At 33.4% G+C, this 14,231-nt stretch overlaps 1 protein-coding gene across 2 annotated transcripts in view; it reads right to left on the bottom strand.

The window, feature by feature from the left end:
• LOC148942205 (putative Golgi apparatus membrane protein-like protein CG5021) overlaps window positions 1-4,490 on the bottom strand; it is a 36,700-nt gene extending 32,210 nt beyond the window's left edge. Inside the window, exon 1 of one of the 2 annotated variants that reach the window (XM_089103354.1) lies at window positions 4,392-4,490. In XM_089103354.1, coding sequence (XP_088959480.1) covers window positions 4,392-4,408 — 17 coding nt within the window. In that variant the 5' untranslated portion in view covers window positions 4,409-4,490. Of the gene's footprint in view, window positions 1-4,356 lie in introns of both variants that reach the window. The other variant, XM_089103353.1, reaches the window with a different exon arrangement.
• Between the last annotated feature and the right edge of the window lie 9,741 nt (window positions 4,491-14,231).

Below are 14,231 nucleotides of genomic sequence, written 5' to 3'. Positions count from 1 at the left end.
TAACAGGTATAAGGTGAACAGCAAAGTTTTTTAACTTATCAGATCTAAACTGTAAATGGAGCCTTATACCAAAAGGACATTAAAGCTGAAAAAAAAGAGATTAGTGACAAAAACGTCATAAAACTGTCTCAAGTACCAAAAAGTCGAAAAGAATTAGAAAGCTCAAAAGTCTGAAAGGTTTGAGCAAAGTCAAGTTATATGAACTATTGCCAAGCCCTTATATAGAGGCTAATCACAGTTATCAGTTATAGTGCATAAATCTATTTGTTGGAGTTGCTTTTTTTTGTAAATATTTTAATTACAGTTAGGACTTATCAAATAAAAGTCTTGACGGACTTATTTAAAAATTTTACTAAAAAAAATAAATATTGCAGTGATTAAATAAATTATTAGAGTACATAATTATTATTTGTTTCAACAATTAAGTTATGCATCAACATAACTTCCATTAATATATATATATATATATATATATATATATATATATATATATATATATATATATATATATATATATATATATATATATATATATATATATATATATATATATATATATATATATATATATATATATATATATATATATATATATATATATATATATATATATATATGTATATATATATATATATATATATATATATATATATATATATATATATATATATATATATATATATATATATATATATATATATATATATATATATATATATCCTAAACTATGCATGTAAATAAAGTGAATTAAATGTTGAGTATTTGTGTTTTTTATTTTTATATCATTCAAGAAGTATTCTACATTAATACTTCATAAGCAATTAACAAAACAATAATTGGAATTAATTTTAATGCTAATCTATACCATGTATTATTTTTTTTAATGCTTTAAGTTTTAAACAGTAGCTAAATATCCTATATAGTTTTGCAAATTAAAAAAAATACTTGTGTAAGCTATTACACAATGCTTGTACATATATATACTATATTTTTATTTTCTTTAAGTTTTAACTAGTGATTTAATGCAATATATAAATGTTTGACATCAAGTTAATGTATAAATATAGTTTTATTGTGAAACAATCTGGCCAGTGATTATTAATTATATATTAAGAGTAAACAGAGGAGAAAGTAATTAAAAGTAATTAACTTTCGTTAAAAAAAAAAGAATACAGTGATATATACAAATTTTGAGTGTTTCTTTCTACTATATATGTAAAACTATATGCTTTATATATATACTAATGTGAATATTTATTTTAGATACAGCCTTAGCTATTTTTTTTGGAAATCAAATTTTTCGTAGCACCTTTTTGGATCCATTTTTTCCTTCAATCATATTTTGACACATTTTTGGAAAGTAACAAATTTTGAAGACACTTCAAATGTATCCTGAGACTATCATTTCATACCATCAGAAACCAAACCATACTTGGTCAACTGATATTTTGGAAAATATAGCAGTCTTACAGAATTTATTACAAGTTCATCAAAAATTGAGATAAAATCATAACTTAATTTAGGCCTAGATATTGTGCTGCATAGCCCAAATGGATTTTTTTATTTAAATATTTTAAAATGCTTTTTGCTGGAAGAATATGTGAAAAAAAAAAAAAAAAAATCAAAATTTTATTTGTAATTTAACCAAGGCGTTTCTAAAAAAAAATAAATGGTATATTAACCACATCACACAGATAAATTAAATTATTAATGGGAATTAAATCTAAACTAAAAAAATTCATAAAACTTTTCTAATATAAATCTAATTTAAGCAAAACCACTAATATAATGTTTAAGCCGCTTGGGGTCAAGTTAAAACAGAAGTTGCATATGAAGAAGGGTAAAAAGAGTATTTTTCAGTCCTAGAGACAGAGAAAAAGAGAAACAAGAGTGAATTTCAAATTGAAATCCTTTGACAAAAAAGAACATGACCTATATTGGACCCAAAACATGACCCTAAGGAAACCCATTGAGGGTATATGCACATAATGACCCAAATATATGCTTTTATATGTATTTATATGTATACTAATGTGAATATTTATTTTAGATACAGCCTTAGCTATTTTTTTTGGAAATCAAATTTTTCGTAGCATCCTTTTGGATCCATTTTTTCTTTCAATCATATTTTGACACATTTTTGGAAAGTAACAAATTTTGAAGCCACTTCAAATGTATCCTGAGACTATCATTTCATACCATCAGAAACCAAACCATACTTGGTCAACTGATATTTTGGAAAATATAGCAGTCTTACAGAATTTATTACAAGTTCATCAAAAAGTGAGATAAAATCAGAACTTAATTTAGGCCTAGATATTGTGCTGCATAGCCCAAATGGCTTTTGTTATTTAAATATTTTAAAATTCTTTTTGCTGGAAGAATATGTGAAAAAAAAAAAAAAATCAAAATGTTATGTGTAATTTACCCAAGGCATTTCTAAAAAAAAAAATAAACGGTATATCAACCACATCACACAGATAAATTAAATTATTAATGGGAATTAAATTTAAACTCAAAAAATTCATAAAACTTTTCTAATATAAATCTAATTTAAGCAAAACCACTAATATAATGTTTAAGCTGCTTGGGGTCAAGTTAAAACAGAAGTTGCATATGAAGAAGGGTAAAAAGAGTATTTTTCAGTCCTAGAGACAGAGAAAAAGAGAAACAAGAGTGAATTTCAAATTGAAATCCTTTGACAAAAAAGAACATGACCTATATTGGACCCAAAACATTACCCTAAGGAAACCCATTGAGGATATAGGCACATAATGACCCAAAGATGGCAGCATAATAGCTGTAAACAAAAATTATTTTGATTTAAAAGTAAAATATTGATAGTTGGGACAACTCTTCTTTAAATAGGGAGTATTGTGGTAAAGCATTTTAACTTAGTTAATTATTAATTTAGTAAAAATATATTAGACACAAATATGAAGTTTGAAATACCACTTTTTATTAAGATAAGGAACATATCCTGCCAAGTTCTGTTTAATGGGAAATTGAGAAATTACCACTTCCTAGTGATTATGTGGGAAGGTGTGGTTGATAAAAATGAATAAAAGATACATTTTATCGGAAGGGGTGATCTGATACTAACTTTATGCCGGACTGACCTCTGGTCTGTTGTTTTTAGAAATACCTTGGAATCTTGTCTTATCATTGTAAGTCTCTAAGTATCTTATTATATATTATTGTGGTTTCTGAGACTTGTGGTCTACTTGGGACAGCCAGTCCCAGTAGAATATCTATATCTGATTATTATTATATGTTAAATGAATAAAAGTATTGTATTTTAGACAACCTCTCTATGATCTACCTTTAGCCCCTCAAACATACCCAGCTGGTACGCCTCATTAGTTTGGTCAAAGCCTAAGGCACACAACCAAAGTTAAATTACCTTAGGGCCAGAGTTTATCTCCCCTATAAAGGGAGAAAAAAGGCATCTACAACATCACCCAAATACCATAAAATACATGTCACAACAAAAACATTATTAATGTAGGCCTATAGCTTAGATTAGCCTATTAGCTTTTCTCTGATACATACAATTCTTCCCAATTCATCTTTGTTAACAAAATGTGAGTTTTGGTTTTATATAATTTTAATCATTTGGATACTGGTTTTTACCCTATATAGGGGTGGGGTAAAATTCATTTATAACAAAAATGATTATTATATTTGGAAAAAGCATTAAACAAAGGCATTGAGTAGTATGTTTACTTTATTTGTAAGTCAATAATATGAACTGCAAAAAATTTGCCAGTACTTCAAAATACTGGTCAATATCTACGAAATCATATTATTTATTTAGGATTAAAATTAATGCACCATTCTTTGCCTTTTTTAATGCTTATTAAAATTTTGTTAAGATTTTCTATTTGTCATTGATTAAAGCCCCCCCCCCCCCGATTAAGGCTATCACTTAACTAGCCCTGACGTGAGCGCTATAGGGGGGGCTGAAACTCATTTCCGGTAGAAATGCTTATTATATTCGTAATCAGCATAAAAAAAGCCTTAAATGGTGTATTCACTTTTGTCCTAACTCAATAATATGATTTCGTAGATATTGACCATAGGCCTACCTTCCTGGGACATAGGCTAGACCCACTTTAGCCTAGCCTGTAGACCCATCTCTGAAAGTTTCATTTTCCTAACCTTACTCTTTTCCAAGATAGCCAAAAGTAGAATTTTACCTATCTATCCTATCTTCCAATGAGATTTTTTTGAAGATAGCAAAAGCCCTTAAACTAGAATTTCATTCCCCCCCCCCCTCTCTACATTCACTCTTAGGCTTGACTAAAAACAGACAACACAAATTATGATAGACCTATGTTTACACATATACCTAGCCTATGGAACAAAGAGGACATTTTTATAGAGCCTACTTTTCGTATGGAATCATGCTTAAGCAGTAAGTTTGCTGACTAAATAATAGTGATCATCTGAATCAAAATGCTGTCAAACTTGAAATGCTTTGATTACTTCTACGAAAAGAAGGAGAATGGCTTTATGCAAGGTTGCCACTAATAATGCCAAAAGTGTTCAAGACCAAATTACCAGAATTCACCAGAAGGGCCAGTGTCCTTAATAAAAAATACCTTTTGCTGTAAAGATTTTGCCACTCTGCGGCTCTCAGCTTTTCATCTCCCCATGCAAATAAAAAAATAAGCTTGAATAACAAAAGTTACCTGAACGGAGATGATCACGAGATTTTGGATATGGATTCATCCAAGTTCTATATATATATATATATATATATATATATATATATATATATATATATATATATATATATATATATATATATATATATATATATATATATATATATATATATATATATATATATATATATATATATATATATATATATATATATATATATATATATATATATATATATATATATATATATATATATATATATATATATATATATATATATATATATATATATATATATATATATATATCTATATTTATATATATATATATATATATATATTTATATATTTATATATATATTATATATTATATTTATATATATATATATATTTATATATATTTATATATATATTTATATATATATATTTATATATATATATTTATATATATATAAGATGAAAACGCAGCACCATTGAGAAGCAAACGATACTGTTTATTGAATAGCAAAAGATTAAAGGACTGCTTGCGTCGCATTTTACTCGAGTTTACATGCTTCATTATGTAGTAGCTGCCCTTGAAGTCCTAGTGTATTTTAACAGAACCCTTTGTTTATTTGGGGTTGAACCATACGTCACTCAAGGGGCTTTGACCAGATTTGAAACTATTTCCTAATAAGAAAGATTGGTGTCAGCTGGCGGTGTACCACCGTTTTCCCTAAAAATCAGCTATTTACCACCGAAAAGAAAAACTGAAACGGCGTCTAATAGCAATAACAAACATCTCGGGTTACCATTCAATAGCAAAAATTAGAAAATACTCCATCTCTAATCTTATTCCATTTAATTGGTATTCTCAAAATCAGCTGTTGACTGTAGTTTCAAAAAGATCAGCATCAGATCCAGTGTATTTTGGTTATGCTTAATGTCTCCGCTGGCCTTGTACTAGTACCTTGAAAACTTCCTCAACAAAATATGCCTTTATGACGATATTTTTGGGCAAAGTTGCCCGTGCTGTTTGACTTTTTGGGGAGCTTGAGTTCCTATCGGTGTTTTCTAAGGAAAACAAGACGTGTTAGAAGTGCCGTTTCTTTAAAGGTAAAGTAAAATCTGGTGAATAAAGACTGCTTAAACTCGGCTGACTTATTCTGTACAACCATTTATGAACACAGAATTAACATTAGGGGAATCTGCTACTTATCAACGAATGAAGCACTGTGAGAAGCCATCTACCTTGCATACTAATAGAATCCACGGTTTTCACTTGCAGAGAATTTTCACCTAGCTTTTCACCTTGCAGAGGTTTTCACCTAGCTTTGTTTGTGTGCTTTTCTGTTGATAAACTTGCCTTTTGACGCTATTACTTGAGAAGGATCCATATCCGGGTTGCAGCGGTAGCTAGCAACCTAGTAACTGACGATCACGTCCAATGTTAAGAATTATAAGAACCCATCAGAACCTCCTTGTCCGAAACCCCTATATAGAAAACCTTCTGTCTCTTGGCCTGAACAGCGAGGGAAATATTGGCTTGAAAATCAAGAAAAGTGGCAGCTACTACAGCATTCTTCCTAAACGACATCTTTTTTTTCTTTTTTTCTTCCACAGATATCTTGGAACAGGAACATCGTAGAGAGTTGTTTAACGGCTCATTTTGAAGGAAATTAATTGGGTTGAAAACCTTTTGTAATTAAAACAAAATTTTTTTAAAAATAGAATAAATTTTTTTTTACGAAAAACTGTATATTTCATGTTAAAGATTGATCAATGCCGTCATCGTCGTAGGACGTAGCCAGGTCAATATAAAGTTGGACAATAAAAAATTTAAATTGTCTACATTTACGCAAAAAATTCATTTTTCTTGAGAAAATTTAAACTGCATCGAAAACATTGGCTCTTAGCAAACAACTGAAAAGTGTTACAGATATTTCTGGACTGCAGAAATCATAATAAAAAAACAAACAAAAATTAATTTGAATAGAATAAATGATATTATAAGAATAGCCAAGGGCGATGCAAAGACTGAAACCAATAAAACAAAGTCAAGTAACAGTTATAAACTAAAATGAAAAGAAACTACTTTTAAGGAATAAAACAAACCCAATTCATAAACCAAAATACTAATAAATGCTCAGGTAAAACTTAAAACAAACATAAATAACCATTAAACATAAAACGAACAAAATTAAAATTTAGATTCAAGTTGAACCTCAACCGGAGGTAAATAGCCGCAAATAGGATTCGGGGGCTGTTTTCTCAATGTCCCTCAATGCTAGATTTACATTTGCGCTTTACTGGGCGCTATACGATGCAGATAACTAAATCAGTTGCTTTAGAAATTACGAAGTAACATTTTAAACTTTGGGTTGAAAGGATGAGCTGTTATTTATTGTTCAGCTACTATTAAAGCACATGGGAAGAAGATTAAACCGTTATGTAGGAATATAAAAACTGTGGAATGCAAGCACTTTTTTTTCAAGACAAGATTGAGAATGAATATAACAAGGGATTGGTTTGAGATTTATTTTTTTCATAAAGTGGTCCTATTTGACACTAAAGTGCTCTAATGTCATCGAAGGCGAAAAAAGTGTAAAAAAAACACTAAGTGTCCCTTTGGCAACCGTGGCTATCCGCAGAATATAAAGATGCTAGTGAGGTTACCATGTGAGGTCCATCAGACGTGCTCATCGTGCTTTTATTAAAGAAACGTGTGATCAATGTGAATCGGCCTTCAAGAAAGGAGACCCCCACTACATGTATAGAAGAGTGCGGGAATTGGCCAAAAAGAAGGACATCAAAGCGTTCTCCCTTCTTGACGAACATGGAAACCAAATACAATCCGCAGACAGAATCCGTTCTCAATGAGAAAACCATTTAAAAAAAAAACTAAATTTGTAAATCGACCCAAACCGTATGATTCTCAAAACTGTCCATTTAACTTCTACAGATCCCACGTCTTCCCCCTTATCATTCTGACATAGAAACAGCTATCAGATACTTAAGACCAAAGAATGCTGCCGGCCCCAACGAAATGCAGCCTGAACTACTGAAAGTAAACTGCAAACCACTCCTTGACCTTTACCACAATTTTGCCACAGCTGCTTCGGAAAAATGTCACTTCCCCTCACCCTGGTGCGAAGCTACGATAATTCACCTGCATAAGAAAGGCTCTAAAGCTGTCTGCGACAACTACCACCCAATAAGTCTTACCAGCCACACAGCAAAAATCCTCACAAGAGTCATGCTCGGGCGTATACGAGCCATTTCCTCACTGGTCCTTATGGAGGACCAAGCTGGCGTCCAACCTAATAGATCAAAAATTGATCAGATACTCACTGTTTAGAAAATCATGGAAAAGTATAGCAAACTTGGCCGCAGCATCTACCACCTTTTCATAGACTTTAAACAAGCTTTTGATCGGATATGGAGAGAACGTCTATGGCAAATCCTTCTTCCCTTTGGCATCCCATCCAACCTGATCTTGCTGATCAAAGACATGTATATGAAGTTCAGTAGCTGCGTCATGACTGGAGAGGGACTTACCAAGAGCTTCAAAACCTCTACCGGAGTACTTCAAGGTTGCCTAATATCACCAGAGCTGTTTAATCTCTTCCTAACTGCAGCCCTTTCACTCACAGATAACCCGCCCGGCACCCTTGTCGGAGGAGTGGTGATAGACAAACTGGCATATGCTGATGACACAGTCTTAATAGCCGAGTTCCTTCAAGATCTACAATATCAGGCTAACAGCGCTCACTCATCCACCAACCTCTTTGGGATGGCAATCAACCCCTCAAAAACGAAAGCTATGCGCTGTTCATACAAATTCAGATTACACGCAAATCTCAGGCTTCAGCTTGGTGAAGGTACCGGTGAGTGGGTGGAAGGCTTCGCGTACCTTGCAAGCTTACTTCCTTATGATAACAACCAACTCAAAGACATCAAGAGACGCTGGCACTTGCAAACTCCAGTTTTAAAGCTCTGACGCTCATTTGGAGGAATAAGAACTTAACAACAACTCTCAAAACGAGACTCTTCTACTCCCTCATTATTCCGATTGTCATCTATGCCTGTGAATCTTGGACGCTTAAAACAGACTATCAGCGCTGCCTAGCTGCCTTTGAAACCAAATCCCTGCGACGCATCGCTGGTGTCAATTTGCATTACAGAAGCTTTAACTTCAACCCTCTCTATAATCTGAGTCAACCATGCACTGCTGGACAAAATAAAACTGCAAAAACTCACCTGGATATGACATACACGACTCCTGGCTCGTACACATCTCCAAACAGCAAGATATTATAAAAGAGTAAACGGTTATCAACCCAGGGGTCACCCTCCAACGAGATGGAAAGACAACTTTCCACCTTACAACCTGCCAAAACTTTGCCGCCTGGCCGACAACAGAAGTACCTACAGGAGGCACATCAATGAACTGGTTAAAGAAGAGGCCCCAAAACGACCTCCAAGGACGGATGGGACATAAGTCAAGTAAGTCAAGAGGTTACCATGGGATGGCAAACCCCACGTTCAACAGAACTTATTACATTTATTTACAATTAGACCCCGGCGCCGCGCCGGTGGATCGACCGAACGCCACCAACGAGAGGCTTGGTCGAACGCCACCGAAGTGTCGTATTGTCGTAACGCCGCCGGCGCAACGCAGGCACGCCACCGCCGGCAGAGGTGGCGGCTTTTGGTCGACTTTAAATTAATTTTGCGGCAATTCTTTATTGCGTCAACCGCAAAGTCGGAGCTTTTCCTTCTCGTGTGGTTTAGTATTTCGATTTTCCTGATTAGAAATCAAGCAGGGCTTGCACTATCCCAGAATTTTGGGTATTTCCCCGAAAAAAAATTGGTTCCCCAAATCCCCAAAAAACACGCAATCACGGTGCCACCCCTAGCGATTTATCACCAGTGACTTTCCCTGCCAAATATTACTTTGCATACCATAATTCTTCACTACTCTCTTGTTCATTAATTTTCGTCTCTTTTGTTACTTGGCATAAAAACCAGACGGATGCAATATGCAATTGCAAATAGTACAATATACACAGTTCTTAATATGTAGAAAAAAAAAAGTATTGTCTTTATGAAATGAGTTTAAATCATTTCGAATGCAGTCTCCCAATCGCTATATCTTACATCATTCGAACTCAAGAATTTTATTTTCAAGTTGAATAGAATTATAGAACGCATTCACTACTATACTTTTCAGCCTTCAGTTCGATTTTGAAATTGACAGCCGAAAGATTGTTTCGACAGCTATTGAGACAAAATTTAGCTATAGACTAAGCTATGTACAAGGTTAGGGAATTAAAGATCGAACCGGAAGTTACCCCAAAAATATGATTTATAAATAAATTGTAAATTATTGCCTATAGGGGGGGGGATAGGGGGTTATCATGCTCAAATAATAATACATCCTTTTTTTTAAAGCTGGGAGGCCAAAAAGCCTATTATATTTTTCTTTTAAAGCAGAGACGGAAGAAAATGATGTCAAATTCCATGGGAAACCAGAGAAATATTTTAACAGACCCAGGGCCCCCCCCATTAGGACATTTTCATTGTCTTGGGTATTTTGCGATTTCTCACAGGCTATTGGCTTAATCTGCCATGTGTGTGTGCTCCCTTTTAATTAGATTCTTTGTATCTCATTGAATGCCACGGCGAATCTATGACTCAGTTTTCCAATAATTTGAGGTATATCTGAATAATTTCGACCTTTTTGTTGTTGTCTTTGTACCCCTATACTCATTCCCTCAATTTTTTTTTTCAAGGAACACTAAGCTGTTTAACGTTATTTTACGTGTTTCTTTGAACCATATAGTGACCTAGTTAATTATTAAGTAAATTATTTTTCTAATGAAAGCTCAGACGATATCCTATCAAGGTGGTATCCAGAGGAGGGGGGTAGGAAGGTATTACATTTCAATAGTAATATCTCGAATTTTTTTTTTTTTATTGAAAGCAGGGATCCCAAAAAGTTGATTTTTTTCTTAACTTAAAGCAGAGACGGCATCCTATCAAGGTGGTATCCAGAAGGGGGGGGGGGGTAGTGAGCTATCCTATTAAAATGATAATACCTCAATTATTTTTTGAAAGCAGGGATGCCAATAAGCTAATAATTTTTTTTTAATTTAAAGCAGAGACAGTATCCTATCAAGATGGTATCCAGAGGGGGGGGGAAATAGGGAGTTATTATATTTAAGTGATAGTACCTTGATTTTTTTTATTGAAAGCATGGATTCCAAAAAGTTGAAAAATTGACAAAAATTAACAAGATTTTCCTGAGTTATACTTGATACAGCACTTGTATAGTTTTATTGTCCAAAAGGAAAGGGACATGTGTCCAACCCGTTTTTTTCTTATTGATGAAACGGGTTTACGTTGAAAACATTTATTTATGAGTACCAGGCAGATTCACACTAAAACGAATTGGTGTGACGAAAGTAATATCGACATCCCCGCCTATCGTTGCGCTCGAGTGACAATGGTGCCCTTGGTCCAGTGCCCAAGTTACATTAAAAGGCCAGGTCATAATAAGAGCTTTCAATTTGGGAGGTTCAAGGACGAGTCTTTGACAGTCTTATGACCTCAGGGTACTAGATGTTGCAACGTTCTTACGTATCCACAGTAGTTCGAAAAATTCGATCCCCCCTCAAATGATTACCAAAAATATGCACAAATATAACATTTGGAAAATTATAACACTTTTTTCAAAGCTTTGAAGAAAAGCAAAAAAGGCTAAATACCCCTAACTAGCCTACGCTTAAAAGCTATTTTAAAAAGAAACTCTTTGGAGATTTCCATGGAAATGACCATGGCAGAAGCTTTGAGCCTGGGTGGGGATCAAAGAGGAATCTTTAAGTATTTTGACCACAGGTGACTTATTGTTGCGACTTTTTTAAATTTGGTAATTTTTGTGAGCATTTGGAAATCAAAGCTTAAACTCAATAATTGATAATAAGTGTCCTCACATTTGGCTTAGATTAAAAGTGACGAACTAAGATGAAAATCTCAACATCTTCCTAGAGCTACTTCAGTCTGCTTATTATTTCATTTAATCACATTTAAAACGGATGAGTTTTTCATTTTTACCGAAGAAAATAGCTGGCACTTAATTGTTCTTCATACCGAATAAACCATTAGGTATTTTTTGTTTCATTGTAATTGAAGTGTTCTCATTTGAAGTATTCATCATGTATTTTTCAATTTCATAAATTTACTCCATTAAGATGCAGTTTATAATTGGGCCGATATCAGGTATTTATCAGTTTATAATTTGGAATGAATTCCCAAAAGAAAAAATGAATAATATCCAAAAGAGCAGCCAAAACCAATAAAAAAGCAGCTGTTCAGCCTTTGCCTACATGACATATATTCTATAAAGAAGCCAAAAGAAACTTTAAAATGTATTTTTTTTTTAAGTTGTTATTAAAAACCAGTTTTTAATATAAAAAGGCTTTTTAGGAATCCAAAATAGCAAAAAAAAAACAATCAGTATCAAAGTCTCCCATTTCAACTGTTTTAAAGGTGACAAAATAGATATAGGCAAAGGGCATTATGAAAAAATTAAGCTTCTAAGTTCAAACTTATATTCAAAGTTTTTACCCAGATAACTGACGAATGTGATACGGTATTTTAAGTTTTGTATGCAGTAACGCTCAATGAAAAAAACTACTAATTTTGATAATTATTTATGTTAAGAATACATAGCTAATAGATACTTCAACTATTCGTATTATGCAAGGGTTCTGAAACGCCACAGCCATTTCGTTTCTACCAGATTTCTACTTCTCTTGATGAATAATGAAGAAGACCAGTTTCCAGCCAGCAACTTGTGAATTTTTGAACCCATGAATAGGCTCGAATCTGTTGTAAATTTAAGCTGTGATTTAAGAAAGACTGATGAAAATATTAATGTTTGCGGTCAACATGGATCGCGCCGGCGGCGTGCTGCCGACACCATACATGCGGCGCGCCGCCGACATCTTGCCGGCGGCGTGGCGTGGCGCGCTGTTTTGGCCCCACCGCCTCCGGTCTTCCCTTATCGGCGCGGCGCCGGAGTCTATTTACAATAACTTATGGAATAAGTGTAATAATTGCGTGAAATTGAACACGGTTTGAACATCAAAATTAATTCTTTACAAAGAAAAATTCCGTAAACTCAGAAAACCTTCGAAATTAACCAAAGGATTGCTAGCTGTTTCTAATCAACAAATATTCTAACAATTTTCTGTCTATAAAATGACAAATTATCGCTTATAGAGCTCTGAATTACAATAAGCAGATAACTAATTTAATAAGTTTCAATAAACGCTTTTGAGCTCAAGTTAACAAATGTAATTGGCTATTGAATGTAAAAAATTACAGAAATCAAGTAGATCATTATTTTCTAATATTTTCAGTACTAGAAGGTGGGGTTTAAAATTTCTATCCCCTCTTTTTTCGAGAGTAGGATTATTCTATAAAACCATCTCCCTGGTGGGTTTATTTGCATTAATTGAAGGTGTTGATGCCACTTATTCGGTCAGTAATTTTGTTCTCTATAGAAAATTATTGGTCGAAAGAGAGAAAGGTCTTATTGTTATAACGTCAATTTAAATTTTATTTTCTCATTAACTTTTCTCAAAATGCTGAACAGTACCAGTTAGGAAAAATAACTAACAAAATCATTAAACCTTCTTTACGTCGAGGCATTTCAAGCCCTGGTTAATTGGTCGGAAACGGAGGTTAATGATGTGACTGTGTAAGCTCAGCCAGAGTCGACCCAGCTCTAAACGGACGCCTCGAGAAATCTGGGGGAAAAACACGAGAAGTGTCGGGTGATTTTCCCCAGATATGCATTGCATTCCTTGTCAAAGGCAGCAAATCAGGAGATAGGTACCTGTGTTACGCAGACCACCGGTCAGCATGGAAGAAGAAGGCATTAGGGCAAAGTTGAGATGTAATAAAACTGGAAGTGACTGTGTAATTCAGTAAATAGAGATTTCCTGAATCTTCTGAATGAATCGATACTCACAAAAAAGATCAAAGGGATACAATAATGGAAAAGTAGCAAAAGAATCATTCTTGTAAATATGGAAACAGGATAAGCAGCAATTTTGATAGGAAAATTATAGTTTCCACTACCTCACTAGTCTTGTTAATGCCCTCTCAAGAAATTAAGCCCTTTGAACTAATGTTCTCCTTTAAACTTATATCTTGTTGTTTACTTGGCTGGTATATTGGAGTTTCTAAACGACATTGTTGTCTAGATCAGTGGTTCCCAAACTGTGGTACTTGTACCCCTTGGGGGTACGCAAAATTTTTTAGGGGGTACGCGGTCGGATAACCAAAAAATAAAATAAAATAGAACAACCCTTTAACCCTATGAGTGGCAATTTTATTAATATTTTAGCTCTATTTTACTTAGTACCGGTAACTGAGAAGAGGTACCTAAAATGTTTTGTGAGTAAAAAGGAGTACAGTGTCTAAATAAGTTTGAGAATCACTGCTGATGTTATCACCAAAGAGAATAAGTGAAACAGCCAACCTTATTGATTATGTTATATTAAATCGAAG

The sequence above is a fragment of the Artemia sp. Qi Xiang Cuo genome, chromosome 17 (assembly GCF_049724085.1).
Source record: "Artemia sp. Qi Xiang Cuo chromosome 17, ASM4972408v1, whole genome shotgun sequence".
Taxonomy (NCBI): Eukaryota; Metazoa; Arthropoda; class Branchiopoda; order Anostraca; family Artemiidae; genus Artemia; species Artemia sp. Qi Xiang Cuo.
Note: the sequence above shows the minus strand (reverse complement) of the source record. Positions and strands in the feature narration are given on the sequence as shown.